This window comes from Gracilinanus agilis, chromosome 4 (assembly GCF_016433145.1).
Source record: "Gracilinanus agilis isolate LMUSP501 chromosome 4, AgileGrace, whole genome shotgun sequence".
NCBI classification, from domain to species: domain Eukaryota; kingdom Metazoa; phylum Chordata; class Mammalia; order Didelphimorphia; family Didelphidae; genus Gracilinanus; species Gracilinanus agilis.
Window position 1 is genome coordinate 159,414,165 of NC_058133.1, and position 26,613 is coordinate 159,440,777.

Here is a 26,613-nt window from a genome sequence, read left to right on the forward strand (position 1 = left end):
CCTCTAAGAGATTTGTCTGTTTGAACAATGCTACATGTGTACTTATGCACATACATATAGATAGATCTCTAGTTAAACTTGTGATTTTTTGCAAAAGGACGATGGGAGTGACCAAGCTTAAATTCTAAAAGGCATTCCTATGGTACTTGGCAAGTGCAATATGTGTTTCTTCTCAAAGTGAACTTTCTTCCTGTGTTGGGTACAGTCACAAAGTTGTTTAATACGTGCCCAAGATGCAGAGCCAGGGCAGGGGATGAGAAAGAGGGAAAAGAAATGGAGGCAAACATTACCCATTAGGCTATATCTTAAGCAACATGTAGAAAAAGCCAAAGATACATTTGAAAAAAAGGAGAGAAAAATACAGCGGTTACACTCCACTTCAAGTTAAATCGGTGTGTTCTCCCTCTTCCCCTTCACATGAGGCAAAAGACTCCAAAGTCATCAATAATACCTCATTTATTAATTAGACTAGGCAAACCATTTTCAACCACAGCTCATTCCATCACTTTGTCTCAATAGCTTTTCTTTTTTTCTTCTTCCTAAATGGCCAGGCTTAGGATTTGCCTGGACAAACTAGAGAAAACCCAAGGGTCTTCCATTCAGATCTAAATGGTTTTAAGAATGAACACCCATTCTGGCTGATTTCACCCTCATCAGATGACATGCCGTGATGTCAAAAGATGTCACAGTCTTATCTAAATGTCCTCCCCATTTTCCAATGTAATGTTACCGCATGCCCTGCAACGGGGAGCACTTGGTCATAGTGGGGGGCCCCACGTCTGTCAAGTCTCCTCTCTTTGGAGCCTGAGCTCACTTGCTAGATTCAAGTGGGTGTCCTAAGGAGCCTTACACCCTATTGAACAGATATAAGTGACAGTATAAATGGCTAGCAACCGAAAAAAACCCAGGTCTGGTGCACGAAGGACTGGCACAATGCAGCTGTGGAGCAACTTCTGGATGGGGAAAGGGGGGACACTCTTCTTTCATGGAAGCCCCAGATAACCAGCTACTCCTCCTGACTAAGTCTCTATTCTATTCCTAGAAAGGCCTCGCAGTGTCATTTTTCCAAGCAGGGAGACGTCCCCAGGTCCCTGACTGGACATCCAGAGCCGTAGATTCTCTTCTTCTAATTCCGATTCCCTCTCCCTTGACGTGGGTCCCTTACCCAGGCCCTGAGGCTGGGGGATGATGCATCAATGAGCTGGCGAGGTGTCCTCCAAGCCCAACAGCTCCTTTACAAGTCTTTCCCCAAACTGTGCCCGACTGTATCTCTTCACGTGGTAGGCATCAGACATTTTATACAGGATGTAGGCATTATTGATCGCAATGCTGATGGCAAACCAGAATACCTGTTGCCAGGTCTTGTTTGGTTTATGAGAAATGAAATACCTGAGAAGGCAGAGAAGACAAGTTGAGTCCTAGATGGATGAATTTGGTTGCATCATCAAGAAAGGGGTGTCCAAAGAGAGTCTAAGTGTCTCTAGAATGGAAACTTTGTTTTATGATGATAACTAGCATTTATACAGTGTTTCGTATGCTGCAAAGTGCTTTACGAGCATTATATCCATTAGACTTTCTTAAAATTTTCCCAATAAGAATATAAAGGAGGCAGCTTGGGTGGCTCAGTGGATTGAGAGCCAGGCCTAGAAGACGGGAGGTCTTGGGTTCAAATCTGATCTCAGATACTTCCTAATTGTATGAACCTGGGCAAGTTGCTTAACCCCCATTGTCTAGCCCTTACCACTGTGGAATTAGAAACCTTGTACCCTTGAACTCCATTTCCCAATACCCCACTCTCCTCCTGTCGTAGGCAGGATATAACTTCTCCCTTTTTCTGCCTCTCTTCCTCTTGTCTTCCTATCGTGGCTTTGGGGGAGCAGGCTTTTTGAGCAGGTAGATTAGCTTGGGCACGTAGTTTTATTTTGTTAGATAATTAACTTTTTATTCCTTTACTTCTAGTGGTTATTAATAAATCTTATAAAATATAATACTTAGAAATATTATATATTAATTTTTAAGCTTACACCAGTCTCCTTTTTTCATTTTTTAATTTTTTTTAATAAATCCTTTCCTTCCAACTTAGAGTCAATACTATATATTGGTTCCAAGGCAGAAGAACAGTAAGGGCTAAGCAATGGAGGTTAAGTGATTTGCCCAGGGTCACACAGTGTCTGAGGTCAGATTTGAACCCAGGACCTCCCATCCTTTAAGCCTGGCTCACAATTCACTGAGCCACCTAGCCAGACCCCTTTACTGCTCTTCTGCCTTGGAACCAATACACAGTATTGATTTTAAGGCTGAAGGTAAGGGTTAAAAAAAAAAAAAAAGAATATGAGCTTTTTGAGGGCAAGGATCCTGAGTACAGTGCCTGGCACATAGTAGGCCCTTAATAAATGCTTATTGATTGATTGTGGTTTCTCAAACACCTTATGTAATACTGGGTACATAGCAAGTGTTCTATGAATGCTCACTGAGTGAATCATTCAAACAAGAAGACATACCTTCTCTGACTAAGCTATGAGTCCCAGTTTATTAGCTTATATATACCCAGATGAATATGAATTCTCATCTATGATTAAAGTCAGATTATGCCCACCAAGTGAGTCTGGGAAATTGCCATATGCTTATGCTCCTAGTCAGAGCTTTTAAAGGGCGGCAGGCTCCTTGCCAGCCCTAGCTCATCCAGAAAAAAGGACAGAAAATTCAAGTTTTCCTTACCCTAGATAGTGGAGTGAATAATCAGTTGCCTTTTGAGGCCATCCACCCTTGAGCAGAGCTAAGAATCATATTGATAATAATTCATTATCATTTTACAATTCAAGAAATAATATTTATTTAGCTCTCTTAGGGAGGACAGCTAGGAGGTGTAGTGTAGAATCAGGAACACGAGGCCTAGAATGAGGAACATAAGTTCAAATCCAGCCTCAGACAATTCCTAGCTGTGTGACCCTGGGCAAGTCACTTAACCCTGTTTGCACTAGTTTTCTCATCTGTAAAATGATCTGGAGAAGGAAATGGCAAACCACTCCAGTATATTTGCCAAGAAAAACCTAAAAGGGTCATGAAGAGTCAGACCTGACTAAAAGGATTAAACAACAAAACAATAAAAAGCTCCTTTAACATCAAAGTATTGTTCTGAGTGCTAGGGATGGCATGTGTCTATTGGGAAGGACAAGTTGGTGCGAGAGAAATGACTTCCATTAATTTATGATTTGGTTGGAAGAACATAACATGTGGAATGACAATGGACAGCACTGTGGGGATGAAGTACAAAGATGAACAGTTTAGACCAGTGGTTCTCCAACTGTGGTCTAGGGATCTCTGGGGGCTCCCAAAGACCTTTTTTTCAGGGGGGTTCACAAGATTAAATCATTTTATTTCAATTTTTATTATTTAATACTTTTTCATTTATTTTAAATAATATTATTTAAATTAGTATTATTTTTAGCATAATACTAACACATTTGATTTTCTAGTGCAATAATTTTCAATGGATATATCCCATATAAACAAAAAGTCTTTGGCAAGTCCTCAGTAATTTTTAAGAATATTTTTAACTCTAATATATATATGTATATATATTTAATTTCTAATTTTACAAGAATATAAAGAAGTCCTGATAATAAAAAATTTGAGGGCTACTGGTCTAGACAATGAATACTATAAGAAGTCAAGTGGAACTGGTGTTTGGATGGGCTGAAGAAGTCAGAAAATCTTCATGGGGAAAAAGGGACACTTATTGGGTCTTAAAAAACGGGTAGGATTTAGCTAGATGGAGAGGACAGGCAACAGAATTGAGTATAATAGAGCTTTGCCCAGTTGGAGGGGGCACAGAAAAATGTGACAAAGGTTGGAATTGAGAATGAGCATGATTTGAATGGTATAGAATGAAGACACATACCTGGCTGGAGTAAAGGGCTTATACTTGGCAATAGAGGGAGGCAAAGTTGGGCAGGTAGGATAAACTTATGAGAAGCCACAAATGCCAAATTAAAGAATTTGAAAGCAATAGAGGCACACTGAGTTTTACTTTTTCCATTTCATATATAGAAAGAGGCATAATGACGTTCATAGGAATCACACACTGACAGCTGGAAGAGATCCTACAGGTCCTCAGGTCTAAACCCCCAAATTTTACAGATGAGGAAACTAAATCTCTAAAAGGTTAAAATGGACTTTTCTAACTCAAGTCACACAGAGCTGGGTGGCAGCTGGGTACCCATATATCTATTGAATTAGTGGTTGTGAGAAAATGAGTGAGCATTGATCTCCCTTTTAGAGTTGAAGCTTCATCTAAAATTATGGCAGTCAAGAATTCCCCCTTTTGCTTACTTGCTGTATTTGTCGTCATATTTGCAGATATAGCTAAGGTGAGCAGCAAAAGCTTCCACAGCCAGAGGGCAGGGGATCTCTCCACTTTTCCTCTTGATAATCACTCCTGTATGGAAAAGAGAATAATTCCTTTTCTTAATTTTGCCTTATTTCCCAAGTTGGGAAGGGGGGTGGATATCATTTATAGAAGAGCCTAAGTCTGGCCAGGTTGCCATAAACAGGGCTTAAAAATAACAGTTCCCAGAAAAGAAAAGAAAAGAAAAGAAAAGATTAAAAGAAAAAATTCATCAGTAAAGAGTTCTGTAGGGAGGAGAAAAATCAAAGGCAGATGAGCATACAGGTAGAAGCAAACTAGAACAGAAAATTTGGAGTAGTCAATAGGTACATGGTAACATGGTGACATAAGGACATAGGTGGGGTTGGAGAGGTATCCTATGTACTTTAAACAATATTTGGGAGTATGCTGTATTCCCTTATAAGGGATTTAGGGGTGTTTGTATGTGTGTGTGTTTATGGGAGGGAGAGCAAGAAAGGGAGGGAGAGAGCAGGGAAAGGGAGAGGGGGGGAAGGAAGAGAAAGAGAGAGGGGAAGAAGAGTGCAGAGGGAGAGAAATACAGAGAGAGAAAGAAAGGGAGGGAGGGAAAGAGAGAGATGGGGAGAAAGAGAGAGAGAAGAAGGAAGAGGGAGTGAAAGAAAGAGAGGGAGAAGGAGAGAGAGGGGGAGAGAGACAGAGACAGAGAGAGGGAATCAGAGGGAGACAAATAAACAGAAATCTTTCCCTTATCTTCCTGATTCTATCCCTGCCCCTATTCCAATAATAACAAGGGCTCTTCCTCTCCTCTTTTTACCACCATCACATATAGATATTCAAAAGAGCCATTGCATTTGGAATTCAGAAGACAAATGGAGAGATAATAAAGATGATATCTGCTTAGAGGCGGAAATATAATGTTAATATCACTTAAAAAAACAAGCCTTTGCCTTTCTTAGAATCAATATTATTTCTCATTGATACAATTGGGTCTAAAGCAGAAGAATGATAAGGGGTAGGCAATGGAGACTAAGGGACTTGCCCAGGGTCACACAGTTAGGAAAAGCCTGAAGCCAGATTTTTGGACCAAAAGCCTCCTGTCTCTGGGCCTGGCTCTCTATCCTCTGAGCCACCTAGCTGCCCCCTTAATATCACTTAAAAAAGTAAATCAGATTTATTAATGTCTTGCTCCATTTGGCTCCTGCATTCTTAAATGCTTTAATTTAATTGAACAAAAATTTATTAAGCATTTACTATGAGCAAGGTACCATGGAGAGAAGAGGAGAGATGTACAAAATATACACAACTAAATAAAAGATAATTTAAGCAGGGAGAGACCACTAATAACTGGGAAAGGGGAGGGTTATTGGAGTTTACTAATAACTGGGAGTTAATGTCTGATCTCAGGCACTTAATAGCTGTGTGACCCTGTATAAGTAATTTATTCTTGTTTGCCTCAGTTTCTTCATCTGTAAAATAAGCCAGAGAAGGAAAGGCAAACCACTCCAGTATCTTTGCCAACAAACCCCAAAACATGGTCACAAAGAATCAAACATGACTGAAAAATGACCAAACAATACTCAGGACCACTTCTATCTCCTATCTCCCTGCTTTATTTGGCCTAGATCTTTACCACTGGATTCCAAAGACTTCTGAATGGCTCTTGGAAAGTTTTATAGAGAAATACTTTGCATTCTCATTAGCTTCATAATTCTGTAAGGTTTAAATGTACTGAGGCTTTGATGGGGAAATGCTGACCACAAAATGGGAACTAGAAACAAAGCAAAAAAGATTTTGCCCTTGATATGGATGTCATGACATTTATCAGCAAAAAATTTTCAGAAAGCCTATGTATGCTCTACAATAGTATGGGGCAGAGGGGTCAGGTTCCTTCTCTTCTCCCACCCTGAATTATTCCCAAAGTAGCAGTATAGCTCTTTAACTGTTCAGAGCCAGTTAGGTTATTTTCTCTATATTTAGCTTAGACTTTTTTTTTGAAATTTGAATTTTATTACATTGTGTGTGCAGAAATATATTAAAATAATAATAGTTGTAATAATAATAGCTAATATTTAATAGTGCTTACTATGTACCAGACACTGTGCTAAGTGCTTCACAAATACTACCTCATTTCATCCTCCCAATAACCGTGGGAAGTAGGTGCTGTTATTATCTCTATTTTACGTATGAAGAAATTGAAGCAAACAGGTGAAGTGACATGCCCAGGGTCACACATATACTAAGTATATGAGTCTTCTTCCTGATGTCTTCCTGACTCCAGGCTTAGTACTCAATCCAATGTGACACTGAGCTACCCTGAAAATAATCTTTCTATTGCTAAATATGCAGCAATGACACTGGATGTGAGTTTGTGTCAGAATTTGGGACATGAAGGGGCTGAACAGCCTAAGATTTAAAATGTGCTGCTGATCCTTCACCAAGGAAGATCACTAAAGTTGAAGTTAAATATAGGTATACCTTGTTTTATTGCTCTTTGCAGAGATAATTGTGGTTTCTTAAATTTTTTTTTTCAAATTGAACAATGATGACAACCTTGTGTTGAGTAAGCCTATTGGCACCATTTTTCCAGAAGTATGTGGTGACATCCTGTCTCTGTGTCACATTTTGGTGATTCTGATAATATTTCAAACTTTTTCATCATTATTATATCTGTTATAGTGATCTGTGATCAGTGATTTTGATGCTACTATTATAAGTGTTTTGGGGTGCCATGAACTGTGCCCATACAAGACTTGGAACTTAATTGATAAATGTTGTGCGTTCTGAATGTTCCACAAACCCCAAATCTCTCCAACTTCTTGGGCTTCCCTATTCCCTAAAACACAACAATATTGAAGAATATTATATCAACTTAGTTGATAAAGCAGCAGCAAAATTTGAGAGAATTGACTCCAATTTTGAAGGAAGCTCTACTGTGGAAAAAATGCTATCAAATAGCATTGTGTGCAAAAGAGAAATCTTTTGTGAAAGGAAGAATTAATTGATGTGACAAATTTCATTGTTGACTTATTTTAAGAAATTGCCACAGTCACCCCAACTTTCCACAACTACCATCCTGAGCAGTCAGCAGCCATCGACATCTAGGCGAGACCCTCCACCCAGAAAAAGGATTAAAGCTTCCTGAGGATCTGATAATGGTTAATGAACTTTAGCAACAAATCTTTTTTTAAACAAAGTATGTACTTTTAAAAAGACATAATACTATTGTGCACAACAGACTTTTATATAACATAAATATACCTTTTATACACAGCTGGGAAACCAAAAATTTCATGTGATTTGCTTTATTGTAATATTTCTTTTATTACAGTGGTCTGGAACTGAACCTGTGATATCTCTGAGGTATGCCATATAAATCTCTGGGTATTTTGTGTCTGTGTTCATTCTATGGCCTTTCCAGAAGCTTGAGTGGAATTTAGAAAGATTTTTTCCTGTGCGCTGGCTGTAGCTCAGAGCAAACTAAAAATGATACTGAGAAAGAAGACTTCATATTTTCCCCATGCATCACTTCTTACTGAGTGGAACAAAGGGTTGTTTGGGTGGGAGGAACATTAGCCTGATGTGGAGAAGACCCAGATTCCTGTTGGTCACTAACTAGCTTTGTGATCCTTGGTAAATAAGGTTGTATATATTATAGTATTATCATTTAAGACTAGAAGGTCCCTTAAACTTTATTTAGTCTATCTCTTACATTTGTAGAAATGATGAAATGGAAGCCCAAATTGGTAAAGAGACTTGCTTAGGCAAAAAAGGCTAGAAGTGAGAAAACCAGGATTTGAACCCAGGTCCTCCAAATTCAAATTCAGCAAATCCTTCCACTCTAATAAGGTAATTTCCTTCGTTGTTAGTGCCAACTATGTGGCATAGAGTATAAAGTACGGAGCTTGGAATTCAAATCTGACCTCAGACACTTACTAGCTGTGTGATCCTGAGCAAAGTCACTTCGCCACTGTTTTCCACAGTTGCTTCGTCTGTCAAATGGGGAAAATAATAATATCTGCCTCACAGGGTGGTTGTGAGGATCAAATGAGATGTTAATTATAAAGCACTTAACACAATATCTGGCACATTGTAAGTGGTATGTAAATTTTAGGCATTATTATTAATACAGAGCTGGACCTGGAGTCAGGAAGGTTTGGCTTTGAATCCTATCTCAGATACTAGTTATTGGCCCTGGGAAACTCCTTTGACTTCATTTAGTCTTAGTTTCCTCATCTGTGAAATGGGATAAAATCATAGCCAGGGATGTCAAGAGGTTCAATATTTTTAATGTGTACAATATTTATAAAGCACTGAGGAAATCTTAAAGTACTACATAAATATCATATATTATTAACTCTGAAATAAATTGTGTGGTCTAGATCACTTCTTGGGTTCTTTCTGATCTAGTATTCTCTCTTTCTACAAAAACTAATGTTTCTCCCTCTTTGACCTTCTTAACGTGGCAGGCAGTCTCACCACGGGACCTCATGGAGTCACCTACCACAACAAAAACTATGAATTCAGAGAATCAACTGCAGCTTCTTCTGCCTGTAAGTTTTAAAAACTGTCCTCACCTGATCCTGCCCCATTTATTTATTTTTAAATCCCTTTGGGTTTTTGCTCTGTCTCTTAGGACTCATTTCCTTCCTTGGTGCTCATAGCAACAGTGAGTTCCTTTTTTGCTTTCATTTGGAACACTAAGATCATGTGGCTTCTCTCATGCAGTTTCTATTTCTAGATCTTTCCTTTTCTTTAGTTGTTTTTTTGATTCAGGGCTTGTCAGAAGATAGCCTTCTCTCTTTCCTGGTCTATCCTTTTAAATGTCTCTCCTCCTTTGAAAACAAAACAAAACAAAACACTTTGACCTGTTCACTAGAAGACTACTTGGGTTATAATCTCCAGCTGCACAGCATGGAATTCCCTTCTCCTAACCATCAAAGCATTTGTGATTTTATGTATCAAAGAAGATCACACCATTAATTTCTTTCAGGATCAATGATCTAGAGCTGGAAGGGAACTTGGAAGAGATCCAGTCCAATCCTTATTTTGCAAACAGAGATGGGGCCTGGGTAGTCGGCATGACTTGCCTAAAGTCAAACAAGTAACATGCAGCAGCTTCAGGATTTGAACTCAGGTCCTCTGACTCCAGAACCATAGTTTCCTCCACTGTACTTCGACACTTTGTAGATAAGTCCTAGTGGATTTGCAAGGAAGTTAAGTGAGTTGTTCAGAATTATAATGAGAGATAGTAGCAAAGGGGATTTGAGGTCTAGCCTCCTCACCCTCCTGCCTCTGTTCTCAAAGCACATTACAAACTCCAAAAGGAGTGAAGGATGAAAAATTCAACAGTGGAAAATTTTGTCTATACTCTTCAAAACTGACTTGACCATTTTTTTTCTATTAAGTTGGTTAATTTTGAGCATAAATAATTGAGGTGTTTTTGTCAAGAGGCATGGATAGAGCATTGGACTTGGAGTCAGGAAGACCTGGGGTTCAAATTGAGCCTCAGATGCTTACTAGATGTGTGACCCTGGGCAAGTCACTTAATTTTTGCTACTTCAGATTTCTCATTTATAGAATGAGGATAATAATAGCATCAACCTCTCAGGTCATTGTGAAGGTCAAATTGTAAGCCCTTAGCACAGTGCCTGGCACACAGAAGGTGTTAAATAAATGCTTATTCCCTTCCTCTTTCCTTGCATTAGTGTTATATAGACTTGATCTAAATCAGGTTGTTAATTATTTTTCAGTTATGTCCTACTCTTCATGACCCCAATTGGGATTTTCTTGGCAAAAATCCTGGAGTGGTTTGCCATTCCTTCTCCAGTTCATTTTACAGATAGGGAAACTGAGGCAAACAGGATTGACTTGCTCAGGATCACATGGTTAGTAAGTGTCTGAGGTGAGATTTGAACTCAGGAAGATGAGTCTTCCTGACTTTGGTCTTGGCACTCTTATCTACTGTGCCACTTAGCTGCCCTCTATGTCAGGAACATCACATAAAATAATGGTGTCTTTTGCTAACAGCAAATTTGGTATATTCACACTAATGACTTGTCTGCATCTGCTAGTACTCTGCTGTAACTCTTTCATCTTGGTTCCTGCTGCAAATTAATTATGGAGCTATTTCATGGTCATTCTTCTTAGAGCTGAATAAGAATCCTGGGTTTGGGATTTTATGAGCCATAACTAACCATGTGCACACATATGGGAATCTGCCAAAATAAAGGATGACTTTGTGAAGCATGTGTGTACCTCAACACTAATCCTCAAGCACACATGAATCTGAGCATTTTAAGAACCACCCTATGAGCTTTTTCCTCCTCCTATGCCAATATTCTTGTTCCTGGGATGGGGAGAGGTGCACTTGTAAGTGACATTCCTCTTTTTTCAAGTCCCAACACTCTTTTTTCCAGTTCATTTACTTAAGTAGCCGCAGAGGTATGGCTCTTGATCCTCTTTTCTAATATAACCCTGGTTACCTATGAAGCTACAACATCCTCATTTTTGACAACTACTTCTCCACTTGTCATGCAGCTAAGTGATGCAGTAGATAGAGCTCCCAGTCTGGAGTCAGAAAGACTCATCTTCCTGAGTCTTCAAATTTGACCTCAGACACTTACCAGCTGTGTGACCTTGAGTGAGTCACTTAACCTTGTTTGCTTCATCTGTAAAATGATCTGAGAGGGAAATGACAAACCACTCTTTTATCTTTGCCAAAAAAAAAAAAAAAACAACAACAAAAGAAATTCCAGATGGGTTCACAAAGAGCCAGGCACAATAGAAAAAGAACTTAGCTCCTTTCTCCCACTGCCATATTTAATTCCCAGTCATCTCTGTCTCAAACTCCATAAATGCCTTTATCATATATACTTAGAATGCTGCACAATTTGTGGGCACCCAAACTACATGGGCGGTGGCTATACCCAAAGCTGCAAACATCTTCATCTCTCCTTCCTTTAGCTGGCAACATTTCATTTAATTTTTCTAGCTACTGCTCTTGAGAGATGACTCTACAGTCCTTTCTATATTCACATGGTAGAAGAAAAAACATACTGAATTTGTAGTCAAAGGAGCTGAATTTGAATCTCAACTCTGACCCTTACTGTCTTTAAGAGATTTGGTAAGTCCCTTCACCTGTTTCAGACTCAGTTTTTATATTTGTGAAATGATGGAATTGGACTGGATGGTTTCTAAGTTCTTTCAAGCTATAAATATATGATTCCCAAAGTGGGCACCACCGCCCCCTGGTGGGTGCTGCAGTGATCCAGAGGAGCGGTGATGGTCATAGGTGCATTTATCTTTCCTATTAATTGCTATTAAAATTTTAAAAATTAATTTCCAGGGGGCTAAGTAATATTTTTTTTCTGGTAAGGGGGGCAGTAGGCCAAAAAAGTTTGGGAACTACTGCTCTAAATCTATGATACTGGAATAGAGTGTGGATGGGGCACCTGGACTGGTCCATTTTAGTTTCTATGTAGTAAATCCTACAGCCCTGTAACTCTATTCATAGTCTATAGTCACTATATTGCAAAGTAATTTACAGTACAACAGTATAGCTAAGGAAACACAGAAACACACACACACACACATACACACACACACACACACACACACACACAAAATGAAAGCATGAACGCCTCACCTAAAATCTCATGTTCTAGAAGTCTTCCCTAATGATTCTTAATTCCATTGCTTCCCCTCATTTAATTGTTTCCTATTTATCCCGTATAAAGCTTATGTACATATTTGTTTGCATGTTGTCTCCCCCGTTAGATTGTGAGCTCCTTGAGGACAAGGAATTGTCTTTCACCTCTTTGCATCTCTAGGGCTTAACAATGCCTGACACGTAGTAAATATTTTTAAAATGCTTACTGTTTATTGATGTACTCATATATGATTTAAGCCTAAACTCAGGCAAATATTTCTTGAAAGCATTTTTTGATCTTTGGGAAAAGAATGGACTCAGAACAAGAGAACTTAAAGTATTTTCCTTATGATTCTAAAGAAAAGCAAATATCTTGCACATATCTTTTTCATTTTTCATTGTTCATTAAAGTAGCTTCACAAAACTTGAAAATAACTGACTTTTCTCTCAAGAATTTCCTCTAGTATGAGTTGATTATTTTTTTTAATTCTAAAGACAATTTGGTGGAGAAAGTGGTTTCAAATTTGTTCTGAACTCAAAGTAGGTTATTTACTTCTAAAGGAGAAACAGGAAAGTTTAGAGTAGTGATTTTCTTTTTTTTTTTTTAAATTATGATAGATTAAAAAAAACTAAACCCTTACCTTCCATCTCAGACTTGATACTAAGGCAGAAGAGTGTTAAGGGTTAGGCAATTGGGGCTAAGTGATTTGCCCAGGGTCACAAAGAGAGAAAATGTCTGAGACTAGATTTAAACCCAGCACCTAAAATCTCCAATACTAGCTTTCTATCCATTGAGCCACTTAGATGCCCAAAATTAGGAAAGATTTTCACAGATTCCAATATGTTGAAGAAATCATACCAACATGTCATTTTGTGATTCTAAGACACATCCATGTGAACTATGGAGATTTTAATGAGGACTTAATTCAACTGGAAAATTTCCCATAATCCTTTCTTTTCCTGGAAGTTTTAAGAGGTACCACAATAAGAATGGGCTCTTGTCCTCTCAGCAAGTGCCTCCTATACCTTCAAATTTGAAAATTCTATCAAAAAGAGATAGAGAATTATGATTCATGAACCCCAAACCTGGAGCTTATAAAGATTATAGGAAAGATGGAATTGTACCTCATGTAATGGCCTCCAAATTCATTTTTTAAGAGTTTGCCCTGAGATCATCAAAATCTCCTTCACTTTCCATTTCTTTCATTTAACTCCTTGGCCCACTGTAGTCATGAAGAGTGAGATGATTTGTCCCCCTTACCTTGTTGAACTGGTGAATAGGCATTAGTCAGAAAACGAAAGTGCCCTTTGTTGTACCAGCAGATCAGAGACATATTTCCTTTCATTTTTATTCTATACTGTCCCCGAATCTGGGGGACTTCCGAGTTATTCAGCATAGACAGAGGTAGGCCAGTGCAGTCACTTTTTCGGGAACTCAGCAGTCCACAGCAGTAAATATCTGTGTGAGTCAGGAGAAAAAAATAGTTAAAAAAAATATATATATAGGCATCCTTTCCACATGGAGGGGGTTAGATGCATGGTACCCTGTGACCTGGGAAATTCTAGTAACATTTTTTGGCCCTCCATATTAAAGAAGAAATCGATTTTTTTTCTTTTTCCTTTCAGGATTCCTTACTATAAAATCTGAGTTAAGTATTTGGTCATAGGTGTTATGGAGATCAATAGTAGGGTAGCTCTACTTTTCTAACCTTTGTGTGCTCTCTTATGGCTTTTGTATTCTTTTCACAAACTAACTTTTTACTTATTTTAATTTCTAATTTTTTGTATATTTATGATGGGAAAAGATAAAATATGTTGATGTTGTTCAGTACTATACATATATTTTATCCATTTCCAAGTTTCTAAACTTTTTCTTTCATTTGCTGGCCTTTGTGTATCATCTGCAGCTTCCACAAAACTTCCTCAAAATTATCATTTAATTTCTTATGCTGACCACAATATATTGAAAGCACAATGGTGAAAGTTATGTGGAAGAGATACCTGTATGTGTATATAATATAGTACCTTATAGTTCATATCTATTTACAGATGGAGAAACTGAGGCACATAGAGATTAAGTGATTTGCCTTAAGCTAATTAGTTTGAAAGTGATGGAATCAGGATTTGAATTCAGATCTTCTGATCCCAAATGTAAATTTAGACAGATAGGTGACACAGTGGATAGAATGCTAGACCTGGAATCAGGAAGACCTGAGGTCAAATCCAGCCTCAGACATTTCCTAGTTGTTTGACCCTCGTCAAGTTATTTAACCTCTATCTGGCTTAGTTTCTACAATATATAACATGGGGATCATAATGGCACCTGCTTGCCAGAGTTGTTGTGAGGATCAAATGAGCAAACTATAAATTACTCAGCACAGAGCCTGGCACATAGTAAATATTTAATTAATGTTTATTCCTTTTATTTCCTTATGAATATCCATTTGCATCAGAGTGATTCAGGTTTTATCTAAGGAAATAGTGAAGCAGTGATGGTTTATATGCTGAAAAAGAAGGGATAGGACATCCTGGGAGAAATTAGACATGCCAATCATTATTTTTAGAAGATTAAATAAATATCAAAGTAGCACATAGGGTGAACTAGAGAGAGGAGAGAGAAGGGGCAGGTAGACAGGTTGGGAGATTAATATATTGTAGTTGTTCATTTGTTTGTCATGTTCAACTCTTCATGATTCCATCTGGGATTTTCTTGGCAAAGGCACATGGCTTACCATTTCCTTCTCTAGTTCATTTTACAGATGAGGAAACTGAGGAAAACAGGGTTAAGTGGCTTGCCCAGGGTCATATAGCTAGTAAGTGTGTGAGACCAGATTTGAATTCAGGTGCCACTACTGTGCCACTACTAATAAAATAGTTATATAGAATAAGAACTCTTTGAAAGTAGGTGTTATTTTGTTTCTGTCTTTGAATCCCAGGGCTTAGCTCAGTGCATTGCATCTATAGATACTTAATAAATGCTTATTGAATGGATGGCATAAGATGATGGGAGTCTGATCCAGGAGAGTAGCAATGGGAATTTCCAAAAAAGGGGAAGGGAACAGCATCCAGAGATTGGATGTGAAGGAACAGAGAAGAGTAAGGGGATGATATCAAGGTAGCCACTGGGAATAGAATTATATTCATTCAACGAACATTTATAATTTTATCAGTAAAATCATTTGTATGCAGAAAATTGAGGTGGGCACCGAGAAGGACACAACAGAGGTAAAAGACATAGTTTTGGTCCTTTAGTGAACTGACAGCTCTATTGAGACATATATAACTATAGTTATATATGTATGTATATATATATATATATATATATATATAGTTGCCAATATATATATTGAGAGATATAACTATAGTGGAGGTGGAAAAGAGACTGAAGGGTCAGGAAGCCCAACTCTTACCTGAAATGTTAAATTATTTTACTTAAACACATAGTTAGGGATTAGAAATGTAATTTTAATGATCTTGAATAGTTATATCACTCTCAAGTAGAAAGAGGGACACTAATCAGAACATAAGGATCCCTGGGTATATACTGACTTAGAAAAAAACCATATATTAGCATTATCTATTGAATTTTTATTTATTTTGTTAAATATTTCCCAATTACCTTTGGGAAATGTACTGGCTTGTGCTACTTTTACTCTCAGAGGTGTTGTAGAACTCACTGGGCTATGTTTGACACCTTTGATCTAGAGAATTCTCTAATGAAACTCCCTTTACCTATGCTGGACAGCTCCTTGCCTGGAGTCTTGGGAGTTAAGAAACTTGCTTCAGGTCAAGCAATATGTGTCAGATACAAGACTTGAATGCAGGTGTTTCTGGCTTTGAGGCCATATCTCTAGTTATTATACAAGACCGACTCACTTTAATAAGAAACAGTGAAATAACAATGTGAGACAGAATAAAATTAAAAGCCAAATGAGTAGAATTTTGAGAGAATGCTGGATCCATTCATAGAAATAACAAAGCCTATGGGGCGGCCAAGTGCTTCAGTATGTACATTAAAAATATATTCAGGGTAAGGGGCAGCTAAGTGGCTCAGGGGATTGAGAGACAGACCTTGGGTTCGAATATGGCCTCACACACTTCCTATATGTTTGACCTTGGGCAAGTCACTTAACTTCCACTGGCTGGCCCTTACCACTCTTCTGCCTTGGAACCAATATATAGTATTGTTTCAAAGATGGAAGGTAAGGGTTAAAAACAAAGAAAAAGAAATAGCAAAGTCCAATGAGTGAGGGTCATAAGGAAACATTATGAGATTGGTCTTAGACATGAAGAATTTGATTTAACAGTGGAATATAAGTAAATAAATATGAGAGAAGTGAATTTCTTGTTCAAAATTCATTTAAGTTGGACAAATATTTATTAAGAATCTTTTTAAGTAATTGAAAAAAAGCCAGTAGAATTAGTAGCTAAGGTTGTACAGATTGTTGTCACTTTTGTGAATTAGTCCAGGTTATTTCACCACAAGCATGTTGCATTCTCTTCAGCTTTTACCAACCTACCTCATAAAAAGAAACTAATATTGAAAACAACATTTATGAAATTGAACCTATATTCTCTAGAGAGAATCAGATAAGTTTCTCCATTTCTACTTCTTCCTCTATAATCTCTCCTTTGGGACTTCAAATTGGTCCACCAACCAGATTTTAGGGAAAGTTTTCTCTTGTCTCAATGAGATAATAATTGTAAAGTGCTTAGTGTAGTGCCTGCCAGGTTGAAAATACTGTATAAATATTAGCTCTTTTATTATCCCATCCCTCTTTTCTCCTTAGATTACTAAAGATAAATCATCATTTTAGACCCACTAGTTGATAGGTCAGTAATTTAAAAAAATATTTTAAAAAATTCACTCAAGAATCTTTCCTTCCTCCAACTATTTCTGAGGCCAAAAAAGGAGATTTTTTTCTTGTTCTTATTCTCATAAATGCTCCCACACTCCACCACCAAATTTGTCAGATGCTGTAGGTGTCTGATAAAAGCAGAAAAAGAGGTATGAATGAGCCTTTTGCTAAAAGTAAGAGTGAATGAATGCTTAATCATTGCTCATACCTCTTCAACCACTCTTACCAAGCCCCCAGAGTGGGAATGAATCCAGGATACTCCTTTATATACAATAGCAGCCAGAGCAATTTACTCAGAATAATTTCTCTCCCCACCTCTAGAGTAGGAAAATATCTATTAAAAGAGGGAAAAAAGGAGATGAATGACAAGAGTTAAAATTCTGTTTTTAAAAATGATTTAAAGCATCCAGGAGATGAGAATCTATTATTCTTGTCTACTAAGAAATACTTCCCTGTATGATTCTCGAAAATATTACAAAGCTAAAAACAATTTGGAAGATGTTCAAACATGGAGGAACTGAAATTCATGCTCATGTTAGATGAAGGCAGAAGCCTAGAAAGTCTATGCTCACATCCCCATATTCCTTTATATAGATGTGTCGGCAAGTTGGTTCATTCTGTTTTAAAGCGGTCCTATTTGTACCCCAGCAGGAATAAAACTTTCAGGCACACATTTTTCTTTCACACAAGGTCATAGAGGTGGTACATTGAATTTACACAGAGTCACATCATGTTTCAGCAAAGGGCTGAACAGTCTAAGTGGATTCCAAAAAGAGGCCTGAAATATTTTCACCTATAATTCAGTCTTTTTTTGGAAAATCAAATTTGAAATCCTATAATTTCTTTCATTGAGGAAAACCCTATGTATCCCACCTAAATGACTGAAATTAGACCACTGGGCCATCAATTTAGTTAGAAGGGACCTCGGATGCCATCTCGTTGAACCATGAAAGCAATGTGGGATCCTGGAATCAGAGGATCTGAATGAAAGTCCTATTCCTGAACTTCGTACCTAGGTGATCTAGACAAGTCATTTATTCTCCTTCCAGCCTTATATCGAGGATCCTCCTCATTTTCAGGTGAGGAAAAAGAGGCTTGGAGAGCTCTAAATGGCCTTCTAGGTGCCTTCAAACCTAGATCCTAGAACTCTAAATTAGCTTAAATTACTTCATATAGTCTATCAGTGGTAAAACCAGGATTCAAACTTAGGTCCTTTGACCTCAAAATCAGTATTTTCCCCACCAAAACTTGTAAAAAAATAAGGACAAAGGTCATATATGACAACAGCTGAGGGCAGAGGTGGTCTGCTGGGGGACCAGGTATCACTTATTGTCCTTTCTGGGATATTGAATAAATTAAGGATGCAAGTTTTTAACTCAAGATACCCATAATCCTCAATAAAATTTCTTCCCTTTTGTAGAATTAGGGCAACTATAGCATAAGCCTTCTGGAAGACTGGCAGCTGCATTGCAATTCAGCCCACTCATTTGCATCAGTGGAGTTTTTGTTTCTGAAACTGGCTCATGAGATTATTCCATGACTACTCCACAGAGGATGACATTTTCATAACATCTCAACTTGACCTTCTCCGCAAAGAGTCTGAAGCTGAATCACAATCCAACTAATTAAGTGGGCAATTTTCCATTTAAAATAATATTTGGCTCCCAATCTATAGTTGAAACTGGTGAAAGAATGGGTGAAATGGGAGGTGATCAAAAGGAAGACATCTTTACCTTTTTTTTTAAAACAATACTTTCAGATAATCTATATTTGTATTAGTGGAGGAAGTACATCATATACATTTCTGAAAGGCCTCCTATTCCAATGCCTCATCTTGACCCAGAGATGACCTTGCACTTCAAATCCTATGCAAATGGATGGTTAAGTTTTGTCAAGTTAGAAAAGCTTTTATGGAAGCTCTGGAAAATAACTATTTAAAAAAGAGTCCCTGGATAGAGACCATTGGACTCAAGAACCTAAGTTTAAAGTACAGGTCTTCTCCTTAGCATCTGTGTGACCATAGCCATATTTCTTAATCTCTTTGGATTTCAGTTACTTCATTTATAAAATGAAGGGGTTGGACTAGATTAAGGGGTTTTATCTTTTTTGTGTGTGCGTCAGGAACCCCTCTGGCAATCTGCTGAAGCCTTCTATAAATACCTTCTCAGAATAATGTTTTTAAAACATATTAAGTAAAGTACATAAGATTATACAGGAAACCAGTCATATAATTTATCAAAATACACAGAGTATTCCAAATGTCTTCATGTAGTCCCTAGGCTTTAATCATTTAAAACTGCATGAAGATTTTTGGGACACACTGGATTACAAACACAAATTCTTGGACCCCCAAGTTAAGAAGAATTCCTGGATTGACTGGTATCTAAAGTCTTTTCCAGCTTTAAACTCATGTTTCTATGTTGACCTATAATCCTATACTGACAAGAACAAACCTAGTTAAGATATAAGAGATGTCATCAGAAATTTGGCATTCAGGTAATGAATTCTTTTGGCCAGTGCTATTTATGGACTAATAAAATAAAGAGGTTGCCCTCCATGTCAAGTACATACACTGATAAAAATACAAGATCTTTGAGGAACTGGCAAAAGGAATATAGAATTAGGGGGGGGGTGCAGCTAGGTGGCTCAGTAGACAGAGAGCCAAACCCAGAGATGGGAGGTCCTGGATTAAAATCTGATCTTAGGCACTTTCTAACTGTGTGATTCTGGGCAAGTCACTTAATTCCAATTGTCTAGCCTTTACTGCTGTTCTGAACTCTGTGTGCTTGCTTTTGCTCTTGATATTCCCCTCAAGTTCTTGCCTTCATGCCCTTCTACTGAGTTTGCAATTTGTGTGAAATTCTGGATATGTAAGTCTTTTGGGGCTGACAAACTCATCCCCCTTGAAGGGCTTAAAGAATTCTAGTCAATCATTATTCCTGAGAGGAGTGACATGAATAGTGGACAGAGAGCCAATCTTGGTTCAAGTCTTGCCCCTGACATATGCTGGTTGTGTGACCCAAGACTAATCATTTAGTTCTCAATACTTTAAACAACCTTCTAAGACTATGTGTTGCTGAAAATATGCAGACCTGCAATAACAGTGAGTTTCCTCACCTTGGAAGGCTTTATAGCAATGAAATCATGGGTATAGAAAGGCCTTATCCTAATCTATCCTTATCTTTGTTTGGTTGTTTTTTTCAGTCATGCCCAGTCCTTTATGACCCCATTTACAGTTTTCTTGGCAAAAGAAACCAGAATGGTTTGCCATTTTCTTCTCTAGCTCATTTTACAGAGGAGAAATCTGAGGCAAACAGGATTAAGTGATTTGCCTAGTCACAAGGTTAGTAAATGTCTGAGGTGAGGCTGGGCACTCAATCCACTGAACCACCTTGCTGCCTGATGCCTATCCCTACTATGTCTAATATTTCATTACCTGACATAGGATGAATGGAGATTCCTTGGATTATGATGGAGAGGACCAGCTATGATCCCGAAATGTGTGCCAAACTTTAGAATGGCATCAAATTTCCCAGCTGGCCAAGGAGCTAGTTTTCTCCTCTTTCCTTCACCCCCAGCAAACCATGGCAGTCCTTTTCTCATCCACTACAACAATGGAGAAAAGCCAACCATCTTCCCAAACTTTTGTGAAGCCAGTTTCATTGTTGCTTGAGTTAACCTGCATTCTTCTGTGAAGCAACACTCTATTTTGGGAAGGATTATCATGGCAACCTGGTGGGAGCTTATGGACATTTGCCCAAAGTGCTAACTAAAGAAGTATAACTGTAAAAAATAATTATAACCTCCTCATCAACTATTCTTAGGAGCTAATTATTTGGTGGTCAGAGTCACCAAGAATAGAACACACATGAAGAAATAGCACCAGAACCTTGGGCAGAGTTTTATCGACATAGTCTTGAAGGCGGCTCCTGATACTATAAGTTTAACCATGTAGGACCATGTGTATCTTTGACCATATCTCTTCACAGAGACTTCATTCAATAATTTTTAAGCAACTGCTTTCAGGGAAAATCCACATGAAGAACAGATCATGCCAACTCAAACCTTGTTTCTCAAATTCTTCAAACAGGGGCAGGCTGGTGATGCTGGGCCCTGTGAAGATGATGCAATTCTTGCCTGCTGCATTCCGACAGAGGCTCTTAGCCACCATGCTGTGGAGTTGGGGCTTATTCTTCAGAGTATCCAGACCATCTGCCCCACTGCCTTCTTTCAGGTGGACATAAATCTTTAAGAGAAAGAAACATACAAAGAAAACAAGATAAAGCTAGCTTAATCACAGTTTAGCCTATGATAGTGATTAGGTAATAAGAAGTCTGGGTTTCTGATCCCTGAATCTACTACCAAGAGAACTATAACCCTGGGTAAATTATTCCTGAAGCTTAAGTTGCTCCTTTTCTCACCACCTCATGGCCCATCTCATGGAGGTCTGCTTTCAATAAAAAAAACTCTGATCTTCAAGATGGTGTGGACATCACACCTATTATTCAATGCAGGAAGTCCAAGATTCAGAATATGCTGCTTCAGTTTAGAAAGATACTGATCAAGATAGAGTTGAAAAACTAATCTACATCTTGGTAATTTCCTGCTTAATCAGGGCACAGCTAGCATTACTTATAGCTGAAGTCATAGGAGAAAATCCTCTCATATAAACAAGTTCTATGGAGGAGATTTTCTTGCAACTATTTAAGATTTAACAATTTACACTCTAATGTAATGAAATCAAACAATAGTCTTACACAAGATGAACAGATATGTGCAAAGGTGAGAAATTAATAGAGGTATACAACTAAAAATGATAATGGAGTCATACAAAGTGGAATCACTGAGGCATAACTTTTGGGGAGCAGTGTTGAGCATTGAGATGTTTTGAGGAAAAGGCGAAGTACTTATAAATTATTGATTATAGCAGATAGGGTACTTCTATTTTTACTAAAGAAAGCCAGGTTTCCAAAGGAAGAGTCCATTTCCATGGTCTTTCAGGACAAAAATATCTAATTTCCTCATATCTAACTGTAGCAATGCCAAGCTTCTAGAAGAACAACAAAAAACTGTTCTAGACTTTATGAGTCTTAGAATTTTGACTCTATACCAGAAAGGAGGAATACTGTAGTGGAACAAATATCTATCCTAAAATCAGGAGATCCCTAGGTTTGAATCCCAATTCAGTTACTCAGTAGTTGTATGACCCTAGGAAACCATTTCTAAGGATAATAGTAACTAGCATTTTTATATAAATTACTTATATATCATGTTATATATTTATATTTACTTATGTATTGTATATATTATCTCATTTTAAAGTTTGCAAAGCATTTTACAAATATTTTATCCCCAAAACAACCCTGAAAAGTAAGTGTTATTCTAATTTCTATTTTATAGATAAAGAAACTAAGGCAGAAAGAGATTAAATGACTTGGTCACAGTCTCACAGTAAGTGTCTGAGGTCAGAGGATATTCTTGACTCCAGGTCCAATGCTGACTCTGGTTCATCACCTAGGGAGCCCCAATTTACCTGACTCCCCGTCTTAGGGAGACTCATCTTCCTGAGTTTCAGTTCTCTCACCTAAAAAATAGGAATATGAATACTTGTACCATTTGTAGTTTGTGTTGATGAGGAAAATTCTTTGTAAACCTTAAAACACAGTGTAATTAGGAGATATTGTCATAAAAAAACTGAGGGAAGCTGAGTGAAATCTATAAAATACTTAGAGATAGAGATTCATTTGCTTAATTCTGAAATACTAAGATTTGGGGAAGGGAATATACTTTAAAACTCAAATAAAACAACATAAAGAAAAATAAAGGGATATACTTTAAAACTCAAATAAAACAATATAAAGAGAAATATTGTCATAAAAAACTGAGGGAAGCTGAGTGAAATCTATAAAATACTTAGAGATAGAGATTCATTTACTTAATTCTGAAATACTAAGATTTGGGGAAGGGGATATACTTTAAAACTCAAATAAAACAATATAAAGAGAAATATAGAAGTATGGCGCTATTTCACACAGTGGGCAATAAACTTTTAGCATCCATTATAAAATATAGCACTGAGGGGGGGGGAACAGAAATGGATTTTTAAAGGGTTTGGAGAAATTAATAATACAGACATAAATGGCTAAGGGAACTGGAAGAGCTTAACCTTAAAGGCAGCCAAGAAACAGGATATCCATGTCCACCCATGCTATCTCCCATTGCTTTCTATTGCTAATAGAATGTCAGATGAATGGACCATGCATCTGACATACTAAGATATGTCTATATACTTTGGCATTAAACTGTTTCCAAGCTTCAGATTCATCATGGTGAGGGAAATGAGCTTTGGTGCCATGAACCCTGAGGTTTGAAAAGCTAGTAAGGAGGAAATGGTGGACACAAGAGAAAGGAAAATGAACATTTCAAAGACTGGCATCATCCCAAGTAAATACAAAATTAACATAGAAAGAGTCCCAGGAAACTGTCCCTGGCTCTCAGACAAAGTACATTTGTGATTACGATAATTTGGCAATAATGAATTGGTCATTGGATAATATGCTGAGTATGGCCAGAGCAAATATTTCTTTACAAGAGCCACAAGGCAGCTCTGAATAGCAGTGTGATGTTGGTCCCTCAATGTGGGTCACATTAGTAGATTTCTTAAAGTTCTTCCCAATCCCAAATCCTATTTGAATTTTTTATTTGAATCTTTTATTTGAATCGTTACCTTCATTTTGCAGAAGAAGGAAGGAAGGCAGGGAAGGAGGGAGGGCAGAGGGAGGGAGGGAGGGCAGAGGGAGGGAGGAAAGAAGTAAGGGAGGGAGGGAGGAAGGAAGGAAGGGAGGAAAAGAAGAAAGGAAGAAAGGAAGGAAGGAGGGACAAACAGAGGAAGGTAGATATGAAGGAGGGAGGAATGGAGGGAGGGAGGGAAGGAGAGAGGGAAGGAAGGAAGGAGGGATGGAGGGCAGAAGGAAAGGAATACTTTTCTATCTACCAGACAGTTTCTGGAATTAGAGGACCTGGGCTTAAATTCCACCACTGACATATGCTATCTGTGTGACCTGGAGCAAATAATTTCTCCCTCAGCTTCAGTTTCTTCATCTGTAAAATGAGGGAGTTAGACTAGTTTGGCCACTCAAGTCCCTTCCAGATGTAGATCTGTGATCTTATAACAATTTGTCACAGATCATATAATAAGTCAGTGGCAAAAATGAAATTAAGTTTTAATTTAATAATAAAGTTTTAATTTAATAATACTATTATTTAATTATATTAATTTATTAATTAGATCATATTAATTTAATAATAATCAAGTTTGATTTAAAAATAAAGTTTTGTCCTCTTTCTACGATCTTGGAGGAAATTACAGAGGAGGAATTATTATACCAAATGTTAACTCAACTCATGAGCTCCATGGAACTGGAAGCCAGTAACACTTACTTGTGGTGCCAAGAACCAGGAGAGTCAGATTAAGGCAATGATTATATGAGATTTTGTTTGTTACACCATCAAAAACCTCATGCTAGGTTGGCTGATAAGAAATGAGCTGCTGAACTGGCTCAGTATTATTTCCTAAGAATATGTATACTAGTTATCAAGGTTTTTCTATAAGGGGCATTAATTGGCACCCACTGCAGAAGTCACTGCTGGACAGAGGCCTCTTACATTGAGTTCAACAGGGTTCTTCAGCTGCCAGGACTGTCATGGTTTTAGATAGTAGACCTGACTAGCACCAGAGCAAGGTATACAAAGCATACCCATACCCAAACCAGTTGGCTAAATTGGTTCACTCAGTTACTAATTTGAATTGAACTGAGTCACTTAAGTGACCTGAAGAGGGTCATTCAGCAGGTAAGTATCTGAGACTGAATCTGAACTTGGGTCTTCTTGATTGATTCCAGGTCCAAGATTCTATCAATTATTCTGCCTTTAAAAATCTCTAGAGGTTGTTTTGTTTTTTCAGTTAGCGAATAAAGAGAGAGGGGAGGTCTGAGGTCCTGGAATGAACATTGGATTGAAAATCAGAATACTTGGGATCAAATCCCAGTTTTGCTACTCTCTAATTGGATGAACTAGGACAAATCTTGTTGACTTCTCTTGGCTTCATTGTTCTCCTCTTAAAATGAGGGGCCTGGACTAGAAAGTCTAACATCCTGAATCCTGATAAATATGTTTGAGAAAAAAAGGAGATGGGGTAGAGAAAAATTTTGGAAATGAAATCATGATCAATCCATGTATGTTTACTCAGGCCTTAGAAGAATAAAAGAGATGAACTAAGAAAATATGGAACGATGCCCTTGAGTCCTTTGTTCTGATTCAACTTTTACTACTATAAAGAGCAAGCAATTCCTGAACCTAAATTGAGGCAACATTCACTATCTCTCCCTGAACTATTCAATTATGAAAATAAATAGGAAGAGCTAGGGAAACTTTTAGTTACATATTTAGCAATCAAATAGTTCTTCTTCCATTAAATTTCCTAGCAATGACATATTTTACTGGTTAAGCTTTTTTGGGGGGGTTGTATTGACCTGAATGCCATTGGAGTACTTTGGATATGAAGGGGAAGGGAATAAGCTTTTATATAGCAACTACTATCTACTAAACACTGTGCTAAGAAAATGTAATCTCATTTGGTCCTCACAAGATCCTGCTAGGTAAATGCTATTATTATCCCTATTTTATAGTTAAGGAAACTGGGACAGATAGAAGTTAAATGATTTGCCCAGGGTCACACAGCTAGTGAGTATCTGAGGTCCGATTTTTAACTCAAGGATTCCTGGCTCCAGGCCCAGCTCTCAAGCCACTTCACTCCCAGTTCCAACTGAATCTGTGAATCAGTTCAAGTGTTCTAAAAGACAATTTGAAATGATTCAAAAAGTTGTTCAAGTTTTAATATTTTTTGACTCAGAAACTCTTGGAGTAGGAGTCAAAGAAAAAGAAAATTCCCACATATACAAAAATGTTAATGGAAATACTTTTTGTGATAGCAAAAAACAAGAATGTAAAAAAAGCAAGTGCCCATCAAATAGGAAACAGGTGAACAAAATGTTCTGTATTTTATTCCACAAGGAATATTATTATTCCACAATAAAGATAGAAAAACATGGAAAGAATTATATAAACTGATGTTATTTAGTTGTTTCAGTCATGTCCAGTTCTTTGTGATCCCATTTGGGGTTTTCTTAGCAAAGATACTGGAGTATTTTGACTTTTGTTTCTCCAGTTCATTTTACAGATGAGAAAACTGAGGCAAACAGGGTTAAATGACTTGCCCAGAGGGACAGCTATTAAATGTCTATGGTCAGATTTTAACTCAGGTCTCCTGACTCCAGGCCTGGCTCTCTATCCATGGTGCCACCTAGCTGTCCCTGAATAAAGGAAGCCAGAGAATATATGACTATGATCATTTGATTTTTAAAAATTCACTCAAAAAAGGACACAACACAGAATAAAATCCATTACTAAAACAATTCTAGACATTAAATGACTAAGGATGTGGAATATGATACATGTTGCTAGGTGTAGTTGCTGTGTTAATTTTGCTTGACTTTTTTTTTCTACAACAAGGGGTGGTTCAAGGGAAGGGCAGTGTAGAGGGAAATAAGTGTCATGTAAAAAAGCATAAATACATTAATTAAAAAATAACATAGTATGACGTAGTAGCTAAAAATAAATATTTTAGGCTTCATTCAGAATAAAATTTGTCATAGCTCCAGTGTACCATAGTCTGTTTAGAC

At 37.6% G+C, this 26,613-nt stretch overlaps 1 protein-coding gene across 1 annotated transcript in view; it reads right to left on the reverse strand.

The window, feature by feature from the left end:
• Positions 1 to 411: 411 nt before the first annotated feature.
• Positions 412 to 26,613, reverse strand: part of PGBD5 (piggyBac transposable element derived 5) — a gene marked incomplete at its 5' end in the record, with an annotated part of 161,532 nt that continues 135,330 nt past the window's right edge. The window contains 4 exons of the mRNA XM_044674991.1: positions 412 to 1,389; positions 4,333 to 4,438; positions 13,276 to 13,473; positions 20,939 to 21,119. Of these exons, the coding sequence (XP_044530926.1) occupies positions 1,194 to 1,389; positions 4,333 to 4,438; positions 13,276 to 13,473; positions 20,939 to 21,119 (681 nt within the window). The remainder of the gene's footprint in view (positions 1,390 to 4,332; positions 4,439 to 13,275; positions 13,474 to 20,938; positions 21,120 to 26,613) is intronic.